Source organism: Strongylocentrotus purpuratus, unplaced genomic scaffold (assembly GCF_000002235.5).
Source record: "Strongylocentrotus purpuratus isolate Spur 01 unplaced genomic scaffold, Spur_5.0 spur5_scaffold_1, whole genome shotgun sequence".
NCBI lineage: Eukaryota > Metazoa > Echinodermata > Echinoidea > Camarodonta > Strongylocentrotidae > Strongylocentrotus > Strongylocentrotus purpuratus.
Genome location: NW_022145594.1, coordinates 2,462,050 through 2,488,231, shown reverse-complemented (window position 1 = coordinate 2,488,231; position 26,182 = coordinate 2,462,050). Strand labels below are relative to the sequence as shown.

At 37.3% G+C, this 26,182-nt stretch overlaps 2 protein-coding genes across 2 annotated transcripts; one reads left to right on the top strand and one right to left on the bottom strand.

Moving 5' to 3' along the window:
• The first annotated feature begins 578 nt into the window (after nucleotides 1-578).
• Nucleotides 579-16,117, top strand: LOC100891889 (nephrin). The gene is made up of 17 exons (XM_011678157.2): nucleotides 579-685; nucleotides 2,300-2,389; nucleotides 2,598-2,954; nucleotides 3,620-3,795; nucleotides 4,709-4,868; nucleotides 6,267-6,614; nucleotides 7,256-7,570; nucleotides 8,707-9,018; nucleotides 9,736-10,056; nucleotides 10,429-10,737; nucleotides 11,085-11,375; nucleotides 11,990-12,010; nucleotides 12,763-13,029; nucleotides 14,065-14,199; nucleotides 14,691-14,843; nucleotides 15,221-15,258; nucleotides 15,862-16,117. Exons 2-17 carry the CDS (start codon nucleotides 2,326-2,328, stop codon nucleotides 16,057-16,059), a joined length of 3,465 nt encoding a protein of 1,154 aa, XP_011676459.2. The 5' UTR covers nucleotides 579-685; nucleotides 2,300-2,325; the 3' UTR covers nucleotides 16,060-16,117.
• A 1,887-nt stretch (nucleotides 16,118-18,004) lies between these two features.
• LOC115920899 (apelin receptor-like) lies at nucleotides 18,005-19,632 on the bottom strand. The gene is made up of 2 exons (XM_030977646.1): nucleotides 19,075-19,632; nucleotides 18,005-18,088 (listed from the first exon to the last, which is right to left on the bottom strand). The coding sequence occupies exons 1-2, from the start codon at nucleotides 19,630-19,632 to the stop codon at nucleotides 18,005-18,007; spliced, it is 642 nt and encodes a 213-aa protein (XP_030833506.1).
• Nucleotides 19,633-26,182: the final 6,550 nt, after the last annotated feature.

Genomic DNA, 26,182 nt, shown 5'->3' with positions numbered 1-26,182 from the left:
TTTTTAAAAATATTTATCAAACAAACGATAATCTAACAAACAAATCAGTATTCAAAAGGAAGTGGATGGGAACCAACACAAAATTATATTTTCTACGCGGACTAGTGTCATAGACACGTACCAAAGCTCTCGAATCTGACCTTTCTATCAGGCGTTGTTTGTCTCACTTTCGATAGAGGGAAAATCCACTCGCTTAAGTACCAATTCTTTCTGTATCGATTCGATTATTTTTGGAAAACAATCGATCTGTTATAAATCATAAACATCAATTATGAATTATGAATATGTCGGAAGTAAAGACTTGTACTATACGACCATTGGAGTACGAGACTTGGGGCAATCTCCCCCCCCCCCCCCTCCTCCCACCGAACCCGTTGACATAAATTACCGATTGGGGGAACCTTTATCTCATTTTGGGGCAACATACACTCATATTCGGGCAGCTTTGCTCGCATCTCTCAATCTGACAAAAAGAGAGCTATTCAGATAACTTTACAGTCGTGAATCGTTACAACCCCGCCCCTCCCTCACAATTTCGCTCTGACGCCCATGTAAACGATAACTTATCGCCTGTCAGGGTTATTTATTTTGCGAAGATTATATGCGTAGCTTCCCTTGATCAACAGTAGTCATGTTTTGAGCAGGGATCATCATACCTTCGGTGATAAACAGATTGGTCAAACAGGTGAGTTTAAATCATAGTACAGATCATGATTTTAGACAAATTTCTTCTATTCGTCTCAATCACGAATTGTAGATCATAATTGTTTTCCATAAGAGAAAGTAATGTTTGTCAACAATAGTACAAAAATAAAAACTTTCCATGAAGTAAATATTTATCCCTTTTACATTAAATATACCCAATTTCATTCATTTCTACGTAAATCTAGTCCTATTAGGTAATAATAAACAATAATTTCACAAAATGCAAACTATAGAAGGGTGCGACCCTCTTTGGAAGGGTTCAGTTTCACAAAGATGATTAGAATATACTCCGTTATTTGAAATTGGAAATTGAAGAGGAAATTCCATTTGAAGAAAGTCTTTCACTATAAAGAGGAATCCAACCCTTTTTATAACTTCTTTTGTAGGAATCGAAGCAGAAAGATAATACAAATAAAATGGCGAAAGTTTGAAAAAAATCGGACCAATAACAAGGGAGTTTTGAGATATGAGATCCTTAATCAAAAGGAGTCTCAAATTGGCAAAATGATCTGTGGATTGTGACGTAGTCGTTGACAACTCTCCAGTCTTTTCGTGTACAGCAATGAAATAAGTTTCATTTTATATGTTGAAACAATGGACAAATTACCCGGCACTACGTCACAGTGACATTACCGATTCAGCCAATATCAAGTGCTCATACGTAATGATTACAATTTTCATAAAGTCACAACTTTCATATTTTTGTGTCCGATTTCATTCAAACTTCTCCATCATACCTTTTGGAGTTGTTGTCTATTAAATTTCGAATCGGAGAATAAAAACAAACATACACACATCAATCTGATGGTATACCTCTTTCAGAACTGTTATTTTTGTTTATTTACCCATAGATAGAAAATTGAGTAGGCCTACCTTCGATTATTCCCTATCTTATATGTATTGATGATTAAAATAAAATAAATTTGATGATGAAGATGATAATTATGCTGCTACTACTACAGTACTACAACTACTGCTACTACTACTAATACTAATACTACTACTACTACCCACTACTAATACTACTACCCATTTACTAATTCTACAACTACTACTACTACTAATAATAATAAAACTTATACTAATAACAACATCAACAACGGCAACAAACACGATCGCAATTGCTTTCGAAAAAACAAATCAAATTAAGGCAATTTAAAAAGCCATCACAGTTTGAAGCATGTGAACAAATGGACATGATTCCATAGGGTATACAGTTGGGTACGACTATAATTGCCTTGAGTTGATCTTTCGAATGTAGTTGCGATCATGTTAATAATAATAATATTACTACTACAACTACTAATAGTAATAATGATAATAATAATGGTGATGGTGGTTATTTTACCTGATAAGCATAAATGAAAGCATAAATGCTTGTAAGCAACCAGAAGACCGACGGCTTAAGGTCCTCTTTGAGGGGCCTGGTAATAATAATTAATGCCTTACCAAATTAAGGGCACTAACGCATCGTCTTGGTTTCGAACCCGGTTCACCGGATTACGAGACCACTGCTCTACCGACTGAGCTATTGCGCCCTCTAATAGTGTTACCAATGAAACTACTAATAATACGAATCCTGTCTGTTTTCTAGCCAATGTTGTTACCAGGAAAAGTAAAATGGCACCATCTATTTGGATTGGCTTACCTAATACAACGGGTGCTGTCGTCATAATTATATATGGTGAGCAAAGTTTCTATTTTCATTCAGTTAATATTTTCATTGCTGACTCTCCATAATCCTAAACATAATACTAGTTAGGAAAATGTAACATTGGATTTGTATACCTCCCCTCCAAAATAAAAAGACTGCAAACATCGTCCAGCTGTTAGCACGACTAAAGTTATAACAAATAGCCGATCACGTTATATGTTTTTTGACTGCTTTCAAGGTATAATATCAGTGGTAACTGGACTGGATAGCCTTGGTATAGTGGTACATCAGACAGGCCTAGCCATCGCTGGAAGGAGTGCCATTTTACGATGCGACTACCGACCGCCTCCTTCCACGCCAGCCGGTCTAGTATACTGGGACTCCGATACCCGGGGCAACTTCATCAGTGGTAAATCGAACTCAAGTATTACGAACATAATCCAACCTCAAAAATACCGAATGTGGTTTGTTGGAGCATCGAACGCCGTCTTGGAGATCTTGAACGTTGACTTCGATGACGAGATGTCGTATACCTGTTTAGTCATCACACAAGGGGGAAGTGGCGGGTCAGACGAGTTCAACCTAGTTGTCCTAGGTGAGATGCGGGTTATTAAATATCAATACATGAACAAAAGATGATGACGGTGATGATGATTGTTATATAAAAACCGGAATTTGTTTAGATATTGCCGTATATCTGTTACATCATCGCGTAAAAAAGGGGAGTTGAATCTTCCTAGGTGACATGAAATGAATAAAATATGATGATGATGACAATATTTGAAGCGCCATTATTCAGATCTTTAACTTTGGCCTTTTTTACGAGATGACTTCTAGCTGTTACGTCGTCATAGAAAGGGGAGTGGCGGCTTACAAGTTTGGCCTTACTGTTCTAAGTCAACAAATCAAAACTACGTGGGAATAATTAAACCAAAACGAGATTTAAAAAAAGAAAGAAAGTTATATGGGCATTTCATTTTCAAGATTCACACTCTAAACTGAGTATAAGAAAATCCTGGAAAAATAATGTTCGACATGCATTTCGTTATTAATGGTCCGGCCAAATATGTGTCTTTTATGAATAAGTTTGCCTGGTTTGATATAAATTTTGATTGCCCACAAGTTAATTGGACACACAATTACCCCACATTTGTTGAAAAGGTGGGGCTTAATAGATTTCGGCAAGACTGTCCCTGAAGTTTATAATAGTATTTCTAAATCTATTCTCAGTTGAGCCTTTTCTGAAATGTATTTGTTCAGTTCCGCCATCTGGGATCACCGTCGTCGGTATCTCGCCTGTCAACAGAGAAGTGGTCGTTATTAGTGGACAACCTTACACGTTGACCTGTACTTCCGGGTCAAGTAAACCGAGTGCGAGTATCACGTGGTCTAAGGTAGATATGAACTTTGACCTGCAGCTTCGTCAATCTGATCAGGTAAATAACTAAATAGTATTTCACTCGTTCGAGACATATTTATTTCCATGCGGCCATTCACTTCGGCAATATATAACGTTAATTTATGGGATAATTGATTAGAAGAATGAATGAATGCACGAGTGAATAATAAAATTTCCTCCCAGACAACTTCGTTGGTTGTGGTAATGATATCAAAACACGATAGCAAGTGTTTTTGAAAATCAACCTAAGGCAATATGACAAGCCTTGAGTGTCATCCTATGAAATTTGCAAACCGTACATGATTTCTCTCAGACATACAATAGGTATATTGCCCATGAGCTGATTTTTGAATAGTTGAGTGTGTGTGTGTGTGTGTGTGTGTATTGGGTTTTTACAGACGTGTTTCAATCAATCAGATATGATTATTTACGTCTGGGGACCGGCCTTTTAACGTCACCTTCCGAAAGACGTGACTCAGTTTCGAACCTGCGTCCTCGGCTGAATCAGTTTGTACCTCCCACTGTTAGCTGGATTACAGGCGCACGCCACAATGCCTAGTTGCGATCGTGTTTAATACGTGTAGTTTAGGATTCTAAAGCAGTGAATGAAAAATCGTCATATTTATTTTAAGGTCATTTGAATCTTAAACTCCATGTTTATTTTATGACCATTTATGCAGCAACATATACAGAATGTTCATAAGCTACTAAAAAGTATAAGGTAATGGGAGACCACGGAATAGCCATAACGGTTTTTGAGAGACATACAGACTTCTCAAAATACAATTAAAAATACTGTTAATTTGATGTTGGCTATTAATACCTCAGGCATGCCGCCAGACCCCACAACTGGGATCATTTGGGGTCATGTTCTTTGAAGCATTATTGTAAAGAGCCATGTATACACCGGATATTTATATATTTGTCATTTCTAAATATTGTTCATCTAGTTTAATAACGCTTCAGCAATGGATGCTCGCACGGTTATCACATGGCGAAACGCGACATTTACACCCAACCTAGCTCATGATAGGAAGAGGCTGCAGTGTTCTGCTTCACATCAGGCACTTTCTTCTCAAATTACAACTAGAGTGATATTACGAGTAATGGGTAAGTTTCTAAGCAGTTTATACTTTCACCAACATTGTTAAAGGCATCATTTAACAATGTTAAATCTGAGATACGCGGCCCTGCGTGTTTGTGATATGAAGTAATATTGAAGCCCTAAACAAAAATTGCGTTTGAAAATGATCAAGAAATGCCTCAAAAAAGTAAAAACCTTTGATTGACCGGTTTTTACCATACTCGTTTCCCCTAATAGACTGTAGTGTTATGAAAACCGTTTGGCAAACGCAAAATTTGGTTTCGATTGCCAATCATAAATATCTTGATAATCAGACAGGCGATAGGCTTATAAAAGTCATGGAGTTCCTGACTGACGTAAAGGTTTGTAATTATCTTTGCAGCATGAGCTAAATCCAGGATTTCGTTTAAGAATCTGAGACAAAGTTACCGGATCCCTTTAAGTAGTAAAGTTGTTAAGTGGTAATGACAAGAAATAATGTTTGTGAACATGATTTGCTCTTTACAAAAATGGGTATTAAGTGATTGAGACAATTATTGTCAACTCTACAACTTTGCCGGTTTCTCGTTTTCCAAGCTCTTAGCAAGCGCAGGAAATGATTCGTATACTTCTTATTTATCATCAACCTATCTCTGTAACATCAATGGATTCTTTGAAATGGCAATTTCGTGCCATGTAGAAATATGTTATTGATCTAGTTCAGTTTCAAGTGATCAGGGCCCCGTCTTACAAAGAGTTGCGACTAATCCAAATCAATCGCAGGTCCTCCAATCAATCGCAAGTTTGCAGTCTCCTGTCTCTTATGTACATAGTTGCGCTTGATATCAATCGCAAATAAGTTGCGATTGGTCTCAACTATTTGTAAGACGGGGCCCTGCTTTTCAAACCAAATATAAAATAAAGTATTCATTAATATACGGCTGTTTCAAGTTGACTTCATTATGGACTTGATCTGTACTTCCTAATGTAGATGCATATGTAAATCCACGTGGTCACTTCAGTCATTACCTAATGTCGAAGATGAACCCTTCATTACAGATTACCTATTTTACCATACAATACTTTGGTAAAATTTAATCTTACGTTCAACTACCTAAAGAGGATCTCAAGTAGAGGTGCCGTGGTCGAGTGGTTAAGTCACCGGACTGTCGATCACAAGGTCCGCGGTTCGAGACACTAATGTCTTTTGGCAAGACATTGATCTACATTTGCCACACTGAACCAGGTGATGTAAATGGGTACCTGGCAGGAATTAATTCTTTGAAATGCTAGAGCGCCGTAATGGCAGCACAGCTACAGCCGGGGTAATAATCTCCAAGTTTGGAAGCGCTTAGTGAGTGGAATATTGCGCTATATAAAAACTGAGTATAATTATTGTTATTTATTAATACAAAAAAACGCCCAATTTCTTCCTCTGTTCTTAGCCCTCCCGCGTGAGATGTCACTGAAGGATGCCGACTCAGATAATACATTGACAGGTAACCTCGAGGTAGACGATGGGGATACCATGAACTTTGAATGCTCCGTGCTTGAAGCCTCGCCTGCTGCTACTCTAGCATGGACCATCGGACAACCTCCAGGACTGGGTGAAACCGTGGACGCAGTATCCATGGTGACGATCAGAGGTGAACGCCTGATGGACACCATTTCACGAATCCAGCTAAACATCTCAAGTGAACTTCACCATAATCAACTCTTGACATGTGAAGCTACTATTCGTATAGGTTCAGCAGTGCGCAAAGTGTCAAGATCTGTTACTCTGCAAGTTCATGGTACATATATCATTTCATTTCTAACTGCTCCTAGAAAAAAGGAAAATGGTCCGTACTACCACATTTAAATTCATCATTTTAAACTAATTCAGTGATGGGAAGGTAATGATTTAAGCATTGATTGTTTCGTTGGTAATATGCCATTCTCATTTTTTATTATTATATTTGTGTTGGTCTGATTTCAAGTTGAGATTGGTTTGTTTGTTTAATTGTTTTGGTTGTTTGTGATTATGTTTTGGAGGAGGATATGAATGAATTTACAAATCATTGTAATTGTACCTTAGAAAGTGAACATAGTACTTTGTATACTTCTTCAAGGGTATTTGATGCTTATGTTTCCATCAGTCCAATGGAACAATGTTTTCATCTATTGATTAATGTTGATTATAATAATGGAAGGAATGAGGGTATTGTTTTAAGCTTCATGAAAACTTTCTACTTAATCTATTATATGAATAAGAATCACTGAGATGTGCTCGTTTATACTACAATTGTATTGTATAATTTTTTATCTTATATGTATGTCTATATTTTCTGTAAAATGTGGAACAATAGCAACTTGAAAAACTTGAAAAATTGAAATATGATATTTATTCGAATATATTCCGTTGCATTTGTAATCGTTGCTGTCATTCGTGCAGGCCCTCCAAATGAGGTAACCATAGCAGGAGCAAACGACCTCATGGAAGGCACATCGAGTCGGATAACATGTACAGTGGCGGATGCTTTCCCGGAGCCGAAGGTGATTTGGGACATCGATGGTCAAGATGTGACCGGCATGACTAACAAAGAGGCCAGTGAGACTACTAGAGGGCGCTTCACCGTAGTGAGCACCCTTCGCCTTGATGCCGTGAGAGCTGACAACAGGAAGGTTGCGATGTGCAGCGCCATACATATTGGTTTCAAGAGTGGGGTCAGTCACGTGACGAATGCCACTATCACACTCAACGTTCGTTGTAAGTAGACGGTTATCATGTACCTAAACATCAGAATCATTAATTTATTTCTTAACGTGTCAAAACGAAACGAGTTTAGAGAGAGAGAGAGAAACTCATCATAAAACATAGTAATATAATTAGGCTTGCGACCTTTAGTATATATTACACGACACATATTCCAGCTACAATTGCTCCACGGTAGATTTCCTACACTTGCGATTCTTAACTTCAACACTGGACCAAACATAAACATAGACCTAATCCTAAGCCTATCCGTAAACCTATTCTAAACCTAATGACAGCCATAATCCTATATTTTTGACGCAATGATTGTCGCCGAGGCAGACATATTGCTCCGGTTGTCTCATTTTCCCTCGCTGGACGTTTATAGCAGACGACAATCGGCGGATTAGTGAATTTGTATGTAAGATTGCTTTGCTAAATATAAAATACAAGAACATTTTCCATATCTTTAAACTATCATAGATATTTGACAATTAAACAATTATTAAAATAAACCTACCAAACTACATAATACAATGAAATACTTGACTTAAAGTAGGGGAGTTTGATGTGGTGCACGGGTTGGTGCACAATTGCACCCCTCTGTAAATAATCGAATAGGGCATGGCGATCATGAATATTCATGTTTTTGCTTACCTCGGCAAAATATTTGCTTATCTTCAATGGACAAATTACGGTGGGGGTTTAGATGAAATGGACATAATGAACCGATCAGAACTGATCTATTATAATTCATGCTTCTTATCCTTCGTGTGCTTGACCTAAAACCTTGCAATCGCTTGGTAAACTGAGTCCAAAGTTCGACTTGTTTCACATGTGTTATGTAGGCAATGGCGAGCTTGCAACCTATTTTGATCAAATTACGGTGGGTGAACTTTCAAAAGTCAATAGGACATGAGGGTTCCAATGAAAGAGCTAGTAATAACTTATGTCGGGGTGGATGTGCTTTTCGTTTTAACAAAAAATGAATTTTTAACGATTTGGGGGGTAAAATTCCATAGGCTAACATGTTAGGCTGCTGACTCTGACGATAGGGGTCGTTGTCAAATGAGACTAAACGGTGCTATATGATTTAGTAGCACTTTCGTATGATATCCAGTCAGCAAGTATTATATCGTTACCATTGATAGATTGCCCGTTGAACATCTCAGCAACATGCCCAGTCGTACGAGATGGGGGCTCAGCTATTGTTACATGTGGCCAAGTAACCAGCAACCCAGCCACTGTCGTGAGCATCATCGAAGAAGGGATGACTGTCCTTCGAACAAGAACCATGGTGGATTACAGAGATGTGACGTCACTAATCCATGGGGTCACGACAGAGGTCATTTATGACAGGTATTTCACCAAAGACCAAGGTCCAAGAGATTTTCAATGCTGTACAGTGCCCTCTACGCTATGTCCGGACGAAATATGTCAATCCTGCATTGTGGATATTCAATGTAAGTGTATTCATGATCACCTGATACCAATATAATCGATGTCAAGATATGTGTGTAACGATCTGTGATGATTGTCTGTTGTAATGCGAATTTGCGAATCAACGTCAAGTATCAATATCAATAAACATGATTAGACAAGTATGGGTCTCTATTTAGACCTTCCCAACGTTGCATGGTCGTGTTTCCTACTTCGGCCAATGTGACGGAGAACGGAATGATGTAGCCTCTAGCGTTGCTTCACTAATTGCTTGGTCATACGCCCTTGTGGGTTCAGTCAGTTTTCACCTGATCAATTCATGTTAGCAACAATAAGAAGTACATGTATATACATGTACTGCGAAAAGGTAAAGGGAAGAAATGCCAAATGATATATTAAGCTTGTCATAGAGGACGGTATTGTATCGATTTTTTCCACACACCCGTTTATAATTTCAAAGGGCTTACTCTGGCCTATCATAGTGTATTTTATGATTTGAATGCTTGGACACACCGGAAGAAATCAAGGAACGAAGCGCAAAATATATGCATTTTTCAATGAACGTTTAACTCTTTTCTGGAAACTCATCGCATAGGAAGGATCGCGAATCTATTCGGAAAGCCAGCAAAACAAGTAGTCTATCTGAGAAGATTCTTTTAGATCGTTTAGGAGCAATACGTGTAAATGAAAAACTTATAGAGTGCAGAAAACCTATTGGATCCATTTTATTTCCCGCATAGATCCTCCAGAAGTGTTTCCGGTTCCGGAAGGTCTCTTAAGAGAGGTCAAAGAAGGGGAGAGTATCAACTTGACCTGCTGCGCAGACGCAAACCCAACTCCAAAAGGAATGATCACGTGGCACTCTGAAGGTCTTCGTAACGTCACCTGTTCACCTGAGGGTCATTCTCAAAGCGCTTACATGATGAGGCAGTCAACGGGTCATGTATGCAGTGTGTTGACCTTTGCACCCGTGACCGCAGGGGATGCTGGTATACATAAATGCGTCGCTAACAATGGATTTGATACCTCATTCTCTGCTAGCTTTGAGCTTCAAGTAGCATGTAAGATTTAGTGTCACCAACAGAAATAGATTGCAATCGTAACATTATCTACTTGTTCTTATTATAGAATACTAATAAATAATTAGGACAATTCTTACAAATAACATCCATTATTGCATTTTGATCTTTTGAAGTAAAACATATTGAAACTAAGAGTCATATAGCCCTAACATGTATATCAAATAACATGGAACTCACGTGTTGGTAATTTTGTATTTCAATTTTTGTTCTTCTTTCTTGAGATATTTTTGCGCGTTCTTTGTACCGCTCAAATTATTTTAGATGATTTAATCAGGTATGTCTAATCCGTTACAAAGTTAAACATACCCTATAGCTAATACTCAGTGTCTAATGTCTCCTCGGTCTGAACAGTTCCCCCTTGCACTTCAACGGACGAGGGCTCCATCCTCGAAAATGAAGGGAATGAAGCCACTCTGTATTGTGACGTCATTTCGAACCCACCATCTGAGGTCACGTGGTACTTTAATGACGAGCCTATCGACATGAGCAGCTCTCGGTATAGAGGGTCGGAGAGTGGCAGCGGTGGGATTGATAGCCGACAGATCAGCGTTGAGATGGAAATCAAAGCTATATCAGCCTCACTGGATGCAGGGAACTACACCTGTGTGGCGAACAACTTGTTGGGTATTGATGCGAGCGTCGTCGAGTTAATAATCGCAAGTGAGTTTGTCTAATCATTTGTTAGTATTACTTATTCAATAACCTAGCTGCACTTGTTATGCATCTTTTACAATAAGGTAATAGGAATAACTGAAAAAGCCCCCAAATATTGCAAAAAGAGTGTACTCGAGCTTTCCCCTTTTCAAAAAATTGAAAAGGGAGTGCTTTTTCTGGGACTTTTTCCATCTCATGAGGAGTGTATGTAGGCCCTATAAACCTAATTTCAAAAATGTTTCCAGAAATACGGCAGCAGATCGTTGATGTTTTAAATGTTCCATGCCAACCTATTACCCTTTGTCCACATCAATTATCATTGAATCCCATCCATTTCTTGATTGCCATCGCAGCTATTCCAGACCGCCCGACTGAGTTACAAGCCCCCCGAAACTCAATCAGAGAAACATCGTTATTGGTCACATGGAAACCTGGTTACAATGGAGGCAGGAGACAGACGTTTCGATTGGCTTACTGTTTGGTTGATTCAGTGACGTCATGTCCCGAATTATCCAACCTTCAGAATTCATCATTCACATTTGTAGTAGACACTCTAAAGCCTTTCACCTTGTATACAATACGTGTATGGAGTGAGAATGAAGTCGGGCAGAGTGAACATATTTCTATGACTAACTCCACAAAACGTAAGATAAAACGAGTATATATTTTCCAAGGTGCATCTTCTCGCAACCCATTAGAAATGTATGCATTCAATCATTCACAAAAGCAATTCTTCGCTCCTAAAAAGCATTTCGTTTAAACATTTAGAATTGGGCACATACGTCTTTGTTAATTGTATGTTCACGAAGACATTTGAAATATATTTTGTTTCTCATTGGTGCGCTGATTTATAATGGCAGTCACAAAGAGAATAAATTGAGACAATTGAAACGATCTTCATTACTGACATCGCAAGGAGGCCTTTGAGTATAATTCAGTAGGTTATCTATTCTGTGTACTTTATTAAGGGTAGTCTCTTCAGAACATAGAAAACTGCTTTTCAACAGAACCCTGTATAAAATACATAATAAACACATTTATGTATAGTTGAATATCGAAATATATACAAAAAGGAACAAGAAAGCATAATATTCGAACTTAACTGAATGGTTTTCAAGTTTAGTTGGAATATGGTTCATGTTTGATTATTAACTCTTTTCAATGTTGTGATTAAGGATGTTGAGAAAATCTCAAATGATGTGCTTTTTTGTTACCTATGCGGTACTAATACCACTGTCTTCTCCTATTTGCTTTGTAGCACTATCACCGTCAGATCTAGGTGAGTTAAACCAGGATTTAAGTATTAACTTTAATATATGCCATGAAAACAATCTCCCTGTTCAACATTGTATTTGCCAAGAGATAAATATACCAAGGTTTCAATACAATGTGACTGTTTCCAGTGGCACATTCATCTATACCGGTGTTAAAAAGGTTGTCATGGAGCAAAATAAATCAAGACTGGAGGTTGGTAATTTTGCTCTGCCATTACGTTGTAAATTGATGCATGGTTGTTTTTTGAGTAAATAACATGAGTGGCAAACTGGTGACATTGCAGATGGGCGAAGAAAGCAAACAAAGAGAGATACTAATAATGGTTCTTAGTAGTTAGTACGGTAATATCAGAAATGAAGATCCTCACCTTCTCAGAAGGCCCAGTGGACATACCGCCATGACAGTTATGTCTGACAAAAAAACGGTACGAATAACATAGAGAATTATATATAAGGACTGTCTTGCAGTTTTTAAGAGTCATATGTCCAATAGTTGGGCATCAAAGGTTCGCATGTTCGATAGTGGAAAACAATTTTAAAAGTTGTCCGCGTGTAATGCATCAAATTTCCCTCGCATATTACTGATTGAATGATGTGATCAATTTTTTTTTAGAAACACGTGTCTAATATTGCAGAACTATTTTTCAGTTTCTATAATAGTTCTCAGTGTCTGTTTGTAAAGCAATCCACTAGATTTATCGCTCTATTTTAAACCACTCTTGGTGGTATTTATATACGTCTTTGCCTTGGTTCGAAGGTTTTGAAATATCATACAGCCCAAGCCAGGGAGTAGTCATCATGCAGTTTGTAGGCGGGTCAACGATGGAGGGCGCCATTCCCAATGACCTTTGCATCCAGGTCGAGGTCAACCTGGGTCAAGACTGGGTCACAAGAGAAGGATGCCTCAATGTGGGCGTGGTCAAGACTGTTCAGCGCGATCTATTAGCGGGTCAACTACGAGGGATTAGCTGTGGTCGAGGATTGTGCAGCGTACCTAGTATGGTGGTAGTCCAGAACAACCAAGGTACACACTGTTCAGTTACGCAATGTATGAATTTAACTCGATTTTTTACAAAACATCGTACATCAACTCGTATTCTGGAAATAGTGTTATCCGTCATTTTAGTTTAACGATATTAATTGCCCTAACAAATCAAACTTGCGAAAAGTCATTGGTTATTGTTGGCGCAAACCGTACCGTGTATTCGTAAAGTTAAATACTTAAATCTGCTTAAACACTAATGGTAAGTTTCACGCAATTTCAATTTGTTATGTCTATTAACGTCGTTATCCCCTAACATAAAATAGAGGATTGTTTTCAGAACACGGCCCCAGATCTGACTATATCGAGTTTTAAAATGCAATTCCATCCTCGTAATTTTTCTTATTTTGAAAGCAGAAAGATAAGATAAACAGAAAGGTGAAAATTTCAAATAAATAGTAACGATAATGAGAAAGTTGTGATTTTAAAAAAATATGAGATCACTAAGTCAAAGCGAATTTCACATTCTCTTCAGTTTGTGACGTAGTTGTGGATAACTCTCCCGACTGGGGCAGTACTATATCATATGGATAGCATATTATCATAGATCCTGTAAAATAAAACAAAAAGACCTCCCGAGGTATATATCTTTGAAAATTTCGGAAATATAGTCACTTTGTTCGTTCAAACAAATGGGAAGGTTGTCCGTCACTACATCACCGAGTCATTCCGATTCTGCCAATTTGAAGAGCCTATACCTATTGCAATTACAACTTTCGACATTAATAATTTTCTGCTTATTAGTCGGATTTCTTCTCCCTTCAATCCGTCATACTAGATTGCTTAGTAGCCTGTAACCTTTGGATCCTGTAAGTGCTGAAAGACTATATCTTCAATGCATGTGTCCAAATGAATATCGCAAGAAATGCTTACATTAACTGCTAATCATGTTCACCTAACGTGTTCTAAAGTTTTACCGATTTCTTTATTTTTATAGCAACTCATGTCTGTAATTAAAGTTGTTATTGATCACACTACCAAACTACTTCTCGTATTATACTTTCACATTACTTGCAGAGATTCCTTGGATTATCATCATCATCATCGCTTCAGCTATCGGGGGTGTCATATTATTAGTAATAATAATACTCTTGTGTCGATGTATGTGCAGGAAGAGAAAGAGAAGCAAGGAGACAATAAGAACACTAAGCAGTAAGTTACATGCATTTTTCTCCTTGTTTAATCTTGATATTACCAGGTGGAATACTCATCAAATAAAAACGTATTGCGTTAAACCTATGTTAATCAGTTACATGTATATTTTGCAACAATGAATTAAACGGATGTTTCCTGATTAACAATCTGCAGTTCTATTTTAGAAAAATCTTAGAATAATCGTATGTTAGTCGCTATACTATTTTTCTAAAGAACACGCATATATTAATTCTGAGGAATTAATATGGCAATCCTGTTTAAATTCGTTATTGTATACCGTGCAGTGCATTTCAATGAATGATCTTATCATTTATCCATTTAGCTCACCTAAGTGATGTGTAGCGAATGTAGACCAATTTCTTTCCAATGAACGTTAGCATTGTGATAGGGAGCTGAATCCCCAACTTTTATCCACTACACCACAACTTCTCTTCATCTATTAACAATTTACTATTTATAAACTCCCATTTTATCTCTCTCACTTTTAGAAATCGTAACATCTGATACAGTCCCGCAATCCCCGAGCAGTTGCTATCAACCCCTTGCATTCTCAATGCCGCCGAAACCAACATCACCACCACCGACACTACCCCCTGATAGACTGAATGCCCAAGGAAACACAGATGATGATGATTATGAAGGTAAGAATCGAACCGTCAATATAGAGAACGAAGATAAGTCCATTGTAGGTTGAGCGGGTAGCGAATTAATGAGGGGGAGGGGCTGTCACATTCCGCCCATTTTAATTTTTTCGTGTCGCTTTGGTTTCTGTATTTCCATTTAGTGGGAGGGGCTAATGGAATGGGGAGGGGAGAGACACTTGCCAACGTGTTAACATTCTATGGCCATCGGGTGACATCTTTTACCCCATTTTACCCGCATTCAAATGTTACAGTTTCTGTTTATTGCATACGAGCATAACATACAAAACATGATTTCTAATTGTCTTCGATACAATTTAAAACTGTCCTGATATTTTTTTTTTTTTAATGTAATGTATTTTCATATCACATTGTAGATTTCACATATGCGATACCGGATCAACCTCGTGATCGAGTGAGTATCGGGGCTGCTTAAATGGGCTGATGTTTAAAACAATAGAATTACACAAAATGAATATACACTTGATCCTTAATGTTTAGCTATGAATTATAAATGTTACACTTTGTAGCTAAAGTGCTATTTAATCATGTCAATGTAGCGTAATAATTTGTGTTGTTTTAGTTTACTTTATTTTAGTTAAGAAAGTTATATTTTTGTGATAGTAATACATGTATGCATGTACAGCGCCATGAGCGTCAGAGCCTGGCGGATACCGGCGCTATATAAATATCCATATTATTATTAAAAGATAACTTTGTGTCAGATTATAAAATTGCTTGCACCCTGTTATCACATTCGTTTGACAAAAAAAAAAGTATGAGAATGTGAAAAAATAATATTTCAACCGTCTTGGACTTGCATGAATTTTGTTTTCATTGGTATATTGTCTTATGAAAAGTTGTTATTACATTATAAACATAATACTAATTGCGCTTATATTTCGTAAGGACAAAGGAATTTATTTCTTTAATATCTTGCACTTTTGATTGTGGACAGACCTCCGTTACGTAGTTGATATAATCATCTGTCATAATTATTGTTTATTCCTTACGGCAGGCATTCATGCATAACGACTCTTCCATGAACGTCCCATTCGCGGAGACAGAAGACGCGGATGTATTCGACGATGGTTACATTCCTATGGCGACCTTTAAGAAGCCCTCTATGCAAGGCCGACCTCCTAAACCACTACCAAAACCAACAGAGACCTACGATACTATCAAAGGGCAAATCTATGAGAATCTGAGAATTTGAGAATAGAGTATCCAGAATTTGATAAAGAGGGGTGGGTGGAATCGTCCCCTGATGAAGATAGCGGGCGGAGGGGGGGGGGGGGGGGGGGGGGTAAGGGTCATGTATGCGAGTTGCCGGAGTCGTTTTGTATGATCATGAAGATTAAGCGAATTCAGACGGTTAGGGTGTGTCTTTCGGATGTTCGATACGCCAGTCAATGTTTCGGAAGACATACGAATTTATAAGGAATAATGTGCTTGTAAATATTGATGACTATGTTTATGATGATTATAATCATTCATAACATGTACATGATGCCCCCATTCTGTTGAAAATGCACAAATTTGTACTTTAAAGACATTCAGTTAACTATATATGTTTACGATGGTTATAATCATTCGTAGCATTTACATGATCCCCCATTCTATTGAGAATGCACGAGCTTGTACTGTATACACATACAGTTAACATCTGAATTATTCACACCCTTTTCACCCGTTGGCTACTGAATTATCTAATTCCCATAGGCTTAACACAGGGACCACCAGGTTCCAGTAAGCAATGGGTTAAATTTGATGTTTGTGTTTTCTTGACTCAAGAATGAAAGGTGCACTGGTTAAATTAGGGCCTTCATTGAATACTATTAGATGTAAGCATTAGGAAATCACATTCTCAGGAATATTGGGACAAATATACCTCAGAAAATGACAAAACTTGCTAAGGATATAAATAATTTAGTTGTTAGGTGTATTGAAAGTTGTAATCCGGAAAGTCAAATCTACGAATCCACTATCGAGGAGTAATGGATTAGAGGTACAGTCTTCATTTCCCTATATTCATTCAGATATGTTGTGGAACCTGTAGAGTAAGATGACCGCAAATTTGGTTGACGAAAGTTTTTATTTTGACAGAACTGTAATACAAATAATTACAAGCACGACTAGTTTTATAAGTTGCACTTTTCTTTTCTAAATATACGTCTAATGGCAGTAATATCCGTTCATACCTTTTCAAGACGAAGGAGTATTGAATGTCTTACGAGCACTCATATGTGACTTTTCCCTGTTGTGGCTGCTAACAAAGTTTATTCCCTTTCATATTTTGCAAATCATGATTTGATTAACCGTTTGAGTAACGACACAGACATGATTGTTACATCTTCTTGGTGATGGGCAATGCCAATGAAGCGAACTAGTGGTCAATCTATCGTCTTTCCAGTTATGACATTTGATATCAAATAACGGTAGACTTAACATAAGCATCACACTAAAATGCACAAAATGTTCCGTTGGTAATAACTAAAACATTAGATGTGATTTCAATTCAATTAAAAAACAAAAACAAAATTTTATGTTAAAATTTAATTATTTTGTATATATTTATATATATATTTACGTGGATGCACCTTCAAATGTCCAAAAACAAAATGTATGTATTTTTACATGACAATAAATTATCTTGAATCTTGAATTTTTATACACATGTTTACACAGAGGAAGCTATAAATTTCGTTTGTCAAACTTAATTAAAATACTTCTTTTCATAAATAGATAAATAACTTCTTTACATTTATGTTGCCTTCTTTGGTGTCAGCGTCCGAAATTCATTGTGATGAAATATGTGAATCGTCTCATTTAGAATCAGAAAATTCTTAATTTTGAGACAAGTATAATGAATCAAACAGCATGCCTACTTACATTTATGTGATAATCAACGAACGATTGAACGTTACGCGATCCAGAAGAAGTATATACAACCATACAATTTGATTTAAGAAATAAATTACACCAATAAGAATCAGATCTCCCATGGCGTGTTAAAGACCATGCCAGTTGGTGACGCAGTCCTGCTTCATCACAAAGGGACTTTTTGATTGAGTGGACGAGAACGGCGTGAATGTCCACTGATCAGGTGTGTCAACGTAGTCGACTGCCCCTGTTGACTACAGATAGAGATCTTGTAGCTTTCACTCGACGATATACATCGACAGGAAGGTGTGAAGAAGAAGCTCATGCATACTGCCACTAGCACTGCCATCCTTATACGGATGCTATAACACACCAATCAAACTTTCGCAGTTCAGGACAAAAGAGTTTTAATGAGAATAAAGAGAAGGGTACCACCAAAATTACTTCAGTTTTGTGAAAACTGTTGTTTCTCTAAGACAAAATTATATCTCTGACTGTTTGGTCATTCATCTTGCGGCTTGAGATGACGTCACATATGTGAAAACAAGTGCAAGGCGGTCTATATTTAGGACAACGGGAAAATTAAGGTGGACGCGTTCTCATTTCTGATAGTCGACGACGGAGACGACATGATGCATGCACGGTGCCTTATGACGTCTCGCGTAGCAGTCCACTATGTCGACGTGCAAATCTAAAAGTCCCTATTAACGTCTCGATTCAATTAGCATTACGCTTTTCGATCATTCTTTCCCGGTGCGCTATTTGTCAAATAAATTGTACCAATTGACGATCTCTTCTGTAGCTGTCCATTGAAATCTTGACCAAACAAAGGTGCCCGGTTGGTCAGTGTCGACTCTTGGGTGAAAATTTCAAGCAAAGCTTTCCTGAACTCGGGACAGTGGATGCTATAGATTATAGGGTTGACGCATGAGTTAAAGAACGCAAGAGCGACCAGCCCTTCGTATGGCGGGCTGTAGACAAAGCTTGCACCCACCCAGTGGATACTAACGGCTAGGTAAGCGAATGTATTTGGGGCCCAACAAATGACGTACATGGCTACAATGATGAATAGAAGTTTAACGGCGCGCTTTTTTGCAAGAAGGGTCTTGCACGCAGGACTCGCGTGATGATTTCGTAGACCTTGGGGAAAGCGGAGGACCTGCTTATGAAGAGTTGCTACGATCAAAATATAAACGATGAGCATTACAAATGATGGTATGAGGAAAAATACAGAGATTACAAAAATGCCATAGATTTCCTGTGCAACGGTAGACTGGTATTGAAATATGCAATTGTGAGATCGCGGTTCTACAATATGAAAAACAAATTCGGGGCCAACGAACATTACAGAGCACAACCAAATTACAACGATACTTATCACAACCCGACGGCGTGTTAATAATCGTTTTGCTCTGAGCGGATACACAACGGCTATGCAACGTTCAATCGATATCGCGGTCAGTGTGAATATCGATGCAGAGCAGGATACCCATAGAAGAGCAGACGACTTAAATAGTTTACAGACGAAATTCCCGAAGACCGTTCCAGGTACTTTTCGTGGCGTCGAGTGTGGAAACATAAATAGTGACGTCAGAAGATCAGCCGCTGCGAGGGCGCCAATAAGTGTGTCCGCGGGCCTTCTCGATGCCCTCCTCTGAAACAGAACCACCATGACGAGCAGGTTCCCGATCACGCCCAACAAAGCAAACACGGTCTGAAGTATCTCCCACCATGACCACGTGACAGGGTCCCACAACCAATCAGCGGGCGGAAATGTAGAAATACTTGGAGAGGTTTCAAAGGCACTTTCATCGGTCTGTACATGTAAGTCTTCATAGAGCTCTGTCCAAATTTGAGTAACAGTGGTTAGTTCTACTTTGGTTACTGGCTCGCTATAGGTACGCATGGTGATCAATTCTATCGCGCCTCTTGTTGAATCCTGGATAGGTCCTTGTGTAATTTCACTGCAAATGTAATAACGAAAGTAAATCCATCAATGTGCTTCCATTATAGATTTCTCTAATAAGCAAAGGCAAGCGAGCGGGGAAAACAGAAACAAAAACACTAACATCATCTACACACAATATAAGAACGCGCAACATTCTAAAGGTTAAACTTATAAATGAAACATGATTGTACGACACACGTTCTTGCGACGGTTGCTCCGCGGTTTCTACTACACGAACCAAATACCTTACTTCGACCCGGACCCAACGCAATCATGGCTATCCTAACCTAATCCATACCTAACCTAAACGGTAAACAGTAACCCCACAATGAACCCAACCCATTTGCCGCATTCAGATACGATGCGTCAAAATCGTCACAATTTCACTTGTTACTCTTGAATAATTCTGACATGACATGGAAAGCTGGACAAGTTGTCAATTTTTACCTGACATCTCTACTTCAAACTCTTATATCACCAAATTGAAATAATTTACCACAAAACAGTTATTGACACGTTACTGAGTTGAAAATAATCATGTTAATGATAATGATATGAATACCAACAACATTCACAACAATAACAATAATGGTAATGATAAATATCGTTATCATCATCATAATTCTAACAATTTTGATGAAGGGAATAATGATCAAAAGAAGAAGGAGAAAAGTAGCATAGGGAATGAAAGAACAAGGGGGAAAACAGAAAAGAGGTACATGTTTTAACAGATCATTACCTTTCTCCAGTCGGGCTAATCTCCAACGACGAGGAAGATATTTACCGAAATGAGAGTCATCATCGGATCCTCTAATGCAACGTGAATAGGTTCGTCAAGCACAAGCACCAATTCCGTTAACAAAGTACATGTAGGTTCGGTCGGCTTTTGTACCACTGTGCGTCGAGAAGAAGCCGAAGTTGTTGAAAAAGCGTATGGGTTTTATGGAGGTTCTTCAAATTATATTCATGGTAACCGGCATCATAAACAAACGCGCTTTCTAGACAGGGGCTCGCTTTAGAATATTTAATCGCCGTCCTCCACACTATAAATGTTTTACGTCGGATCGACCATTTTACGGTTATGTTAAAAGAAATATAAATAATGCCATATTTTGGAATTTTTAGAGAGGTTTTCACTGCATTTACGACAATTTTGTTCGACACCACCCCCCTCTCAGCATTCATAAAAGTCTAGTGACACCACTTTTTGAAGCACAAACATGGGGGGGGGGGGTGCGTCCGTTGAGAATGTCGTTACTTTGTTTAATCAATTTGGAATGAAACATCACCACGATAGCCATAGGGCATATTTCGGTTTTTTTTCTATTTCCTTTTGTGCCTCTCCTTACATGTTTTTAAAATATCACATTTCCTTTGAATCAAGATTGAACATAATAATAGACATTGGACTAAAGGCATTTACCTCATGCCTAGCGATTCATTGCGAGATGATTGATGATTGAATAAAATTTTCGAGTTAAAGGCCATTTCAGATCTTCTTTCAATTACAGACATAGAAATGGGGAAGCAAAGCCAATTAGAAACGATTTAAAGATTTTTAAGGTTTTAAGAAAATATTTCAATGCTTTTATGAACACATTCATGGGCATTGTATATTGTCCACATTGAGTGGGTTTGCGCTGGTTTTTTAAACCCTCCTCTTTTAATAGTTTTCAGTATCTCATTTGACTCTTGTAGTTACTAGTTTCTTTCTCGATACAACCGTAGGAATGCACAACTAGGGCATGTCAGTCAATGCTTAAATGCATTAAACTTGTTATGGTTATAGAAGCATTGAATAAGAGAAAAGTCCTTCCCCTTGGGGACACTAAAACATGCTTTTACTAAACGTGTCAATCTTATATTTTTGAAAGGAGAAATTAATTATCCCGCTGTGTCTGCCAAATATAGCATAAATGCGAATGATGGCTATAAACGAACCTGTCACGATTTTCTTTTAAGTTTTCTAGAAAAATAAAAAGAGAGACGTTGGTATAACTATGCTTGGCATCAAGCGAATTACTCTCCTCTAATGGTATATTCAATAATATCCTTTCAGAGTTTTATTTCAAAAGCACCCAAATCCATTAGGGTATTCGAGTAAATATGGACTGATATAAGTAACCATTCTCCCTTGACAGAAAGCATTTCCATTTTGTGTATGGTAAAGAGATATTGCCTTACATCTTTTTGTTCGTATATTAAATCTAGCAATAAAAAGCAATCAAGAAAAGTTAATAGTCAAACCTCAACTTCATCCACTGATATATATATAGCTCTCTATTTTTTCATTCGGCCTGTGGGAATAAAGAACAGGACAAAAGAAAGTTTTTCTGTATATGTTATGATATCGCAGTCATGTGCCCTAAACAAGAGATTGAAGCGAATGATCAATTTTCGTTTCTCTTCTATGTTATTGTTGTTGTTAATGGATCGATTAATCAACAAGTTTAGCGATTTAATCATTAAACAAAGATGTATATGTAATTTCCGAACAAATCAAAACGAAAAATAAACTTTAAAAAATGTATTAACCAAGCGCACGTTTACATCTACGTTGTCGTGTGCAATTGCTTAAACATGGGTATACTTCAACATTTCTAGTAAAGGGCAATTTAACCCTAGCGTCATTGGTATGGAGGCCGACAAATGAAAGAAAAAGCACGGCGAAAGTTTTAACAAAATCAGGTCAATGTTAAGAATTTGTGAATGTTTGAGATATGAGATCACTAAATTAATGTGAATCTCAAGTTAGCAATGCAGTCAGTGGATATTTTAAACTGAAATTATTTCGAACAAACCTTTTTACTGGCGATTTTATGACAGTCGAAGTCCATCATCGTTCAGATAAAAATCTGTCTAAATTTGTAATGACTTTTGCACGGAATCGGGCATTAAAGCCATGTTTTAAAGTCGTATGTTCGGTTCCCATGATATATGTATACATATATTTTTCAAAAAGAGATAGAGAGAGGCAGACAAAGAATGAGGGAGAGAGAGAGAGAATATTAAGGGGGGGGGGGGTAAATATGCCTGGATTGGCAGTTAAAGAAAGGCATTTTGAAATATGAAATATGTGTCGCCGATTAAAATAAAATCTACGCTATCCATTTTTCAGCACATTTGATACTCCAAGCATCCATAAATATTTAACGTCCCTACTCATTATTCCTAAAGAATAATGGGGAAAATGAACAAAGTCATGTGGAGCTCATTCATTCCAGGTAGCAGCTGTTGAATTATGGAACAGAATGTCTCATGCTGTTAGGGATGCAGTCGCAGTTGACCAATTGAAAAAGAGACTGAAAACTCAGTCTCTTCTGAATTCCTTTCTTGATTTTTGCCTAATTCTATCTCTTGACCTAATCTAGGGACCGAAACGTTTTATTTGTATTATCATTATTATCATTTAGGTAAATATATGTAAAAAAAACCCTTTCACTGTAATTTCGACAGATCTACGGAACATTATTTAATGATTCTGATGAATTGACGTTGATAGAATACTCATTTTAGAGACGAATCTATATTTAAAAAAAATTAAAATGCAGTTTAAAGGTTTTTTTTTTTTTTTAATTTTTTTTTTTTATCATGTATCGTTTTTCTTGGAGTACATTCTAAACCGGGTATCTTCATTAAAGAACAATTTAACCAATAATATGAAAATTCTTCTTTTTAGATGCTTAAAATAATATAACTACTCTTTTGATTAGTCGTTAGTCTCCACAATTTGTTGAAATATACATTTCTATGAAGGTGCATTTAATTCACTCGCTCACAAAATTTAGAAAAACAGTGAGAGCTTCAAAATTAGGATATTGCAGGGGTGGATAATGTTGAATGGTAGTAAAATTAGCATTTGGTCAATCAATTGACCCTCTTTGGAATTGATCGTGAGCCCCAACGCTTTGCAATTGATCAATCAATTGCTCGTACGATCAATTACTTACCTTTGTGATACGGGCCCCAGTTCTATTCTCTATGATCGATTACAAACTATACATTTTTTGTATTAAATTGTATTTTATTTCCTTCCTCATACAATTCACATTAAAAAAAAAAATCACAGTAAGTAATACAAAACAAGATGTTCAATATGAAACACTACATAAATTACATCAATCAATAAATAATTAACATAGAAAAATCTGGAATTATAAACTATTACATACAGGAAAAAAATTTACAATCAAAATAACCTTAGAGGAAGGTATACATTGTACAGTCCCACCCAATCACACACTCGCACCACACATACCCATGACACCCCCCCCCCCCCCTCTAGCCCACCCACATCACACCAACACACACACTGCATGCACCCTGTTCCGGTTTGTCCACCTGTACAAGAGAGAATTATAAAAACAAAATACCCACATCCATCAAAGCAAAAATGCATCGATTTGTTCCTTTTTCTGTAAGTGCATCCCCAGTTTTCCCTTTTTGAAAGCTATTTTGTATTCCTCGTCTCTGTAATCTTTCAGCATATGTACTACTTTCTGTACAGATGGCAGGGTTTCTTGTTTTCTAGAAATAAAAATGATATACTTTACGAGAAATATGATACAATTTATTACAATAATACAGTATTGCCGGATATTCCCATAAAAATGGGTTTCCAATCATCACTGTGAACTCCGATTAAATGTAACTTTTTAATTAACTCCTGCCATAATCGTTGGGTTGTAATTACTTACAATGGCGCCCACTACGGGAAACTTTGTTTGACTAGTGTGTTCAAAGATAAAATCCCTCGAAATATTACTTTTTACTAAATATCAATATCTGATTTTGCAAATTTGGAGTTATTACCTTATTTATAAGTTTTAAAGCTTGAAAGTTTTATAAGGTTACAATGATGCAAAACTAGATAACGTACTTTCGGCAAGTGTTGCATAGCCAAACTCATTTTTCATCTTGCGGGGATTCCCACAGGAAATAATGTTTCTCAAAGCATTATGGGTACTGCCAGATTCTTTTCATAGTTTTGCTACATTGGGAGTTCCTCTTCTGACGTGAAATCATTTTAACCTTCATTTGCAACCACGATTGTGTGACTACTAAGTTGTCCGAGAGAAAGTAAGACTTGCAAAAAAAACTTACGATTGAGGAATCTCCGGCAGATACTTTAGTAGACTACACATTACAAAAACATTTGGGGCGTCCGATTAAACGGGTTCTGTTCAGTGTTTGAGCCAAACGTATGCTTCTAAATTATTGCACCCTTCTTACACTGACGAACGTGAGCATCTGGATCCAGTAAGATGGATGAAAGTGCAGTGAAGAAATTAGTCCTTGGGATACTCGCATTATCGTTTTTAGCATCCATCGTGACACGTAAGTATTTTTTGTTAGATATAACCACAAACAATCGAGATTTAAAACTATTCAGGTTCAAGCGTGACCTTCAATCACAAAGCCGATCTATAACAAAAACAGATAAAGGTAAAATACATTGCGTTTATGTGTTTGGGTGTGTGTGAGTGTGTGTAAAAGAGAGAGAAATAAGGGAGGGTGTGTCTTGTGTGTGTGTAAAATAAAAGAGATACATTTAGTTTAATGAAAATGAGAGAGGTAGGCTAGAAGGCGAAAGACAGAGAGAGGTGACACTGAGATTGAAGGAGATGGGAAAATAGCTAGTGAGAGACCAGTGCCAGTATAGTTGGGGCATCGAGGAGAGGAGGTGCTAATGTCAACCCATTTTCCCGCACCCTTTAGACCGCGTGAATTTACGGCGGTCAGTAAAGCAAAATATTTTCTGATATTTAACAAAGAAACAAAAATAGTTAAAGGGATAGTTGAGTTCTGTTGCAAAGGGCGCTAAACAAACTAATTTTGTTGTGAGAAAATGAAAAACTGAATGTCAAATTTGAAAGAACATACAATTCAAATGACGAAATCATCTTTGTTGACCGAAATCGGTTCAGAGATGGCTGAAATAATCATAAATATAACGATTTTTAATATTTGTGTACCACCACAAATAATTAATTAAATAGATAATTTGAAAAAGCTGTTGAAAAAAACGAAATAGGGCCTTTTACGTCGTATTTCAGCAAATGCCGATATGGGCTTTTTTGTTGGCATTTTCGTGTTGGTTATATTAAACAGCCAGCTCATGTATTGTTATTTATAATGAAATAATTAATTAACGGTCACCGTATTTTTTTAAAACTAGAGCTGAAGTGGTATGATTGTATTGGCTAAATTGAACACATTTTGGGGTTTAAATTTACCTTCTAGCAATTTTAGGTTCTAAGAGGGAACTAGAAATATCATAGATACGTATAAGAGCAATAACCATGCACTTCGAACGCATTTGCGGTCTGAAAACAGAACTCAACTATCCATTTAAATGAATACGTTTCGCTTTTACGCAGTGTTCTGCACCATTTGGAACTTGTTTTAGAGACCACATCAATAACCCACTACACTCCTCACCAAAACGTGGTTAAAAACGACCACGACGTGGTCATTTTTTGACCGCGTAATTTTAAGAGTGTACACT

Coding starts and splice junctions, on each gene's coding strand:
- LOC100891889 (XM_011678157.2), top strand. CDS start 2,326: ATGGCACCATCTATTTGGATTGGCTTACCTAATACAACGGGTGCTGTC. Junction 4,869..6,266: donor AGTGATATTACGAGTAATGG/GTAAGTTTCTAA, acceptor CTCTGTTCTTAG/CCCTCCCGCGTGAGATGTCA. Junction 15,259..15,861: donor CGGATCAACCTCGTGATCGA/GTGAGTATCGGG, acceptor TCCTTACGGCAG/GCATTCATGCATAACGACTC.
- LOC115920899 (XM_030977646.1), bottom strand. CDS start 19,632: ATGCGTACCTATAGCGAGCCAGTAACCAAAGTAGAACTAACCACTGTT. Junction 18,089..19,074: donor TTGTAATTTGGTTGTGCTCT/GTAATGTTCGTT, acceptor GGTGTGTTATAG/CATCCGTATAAGGATGGCAG.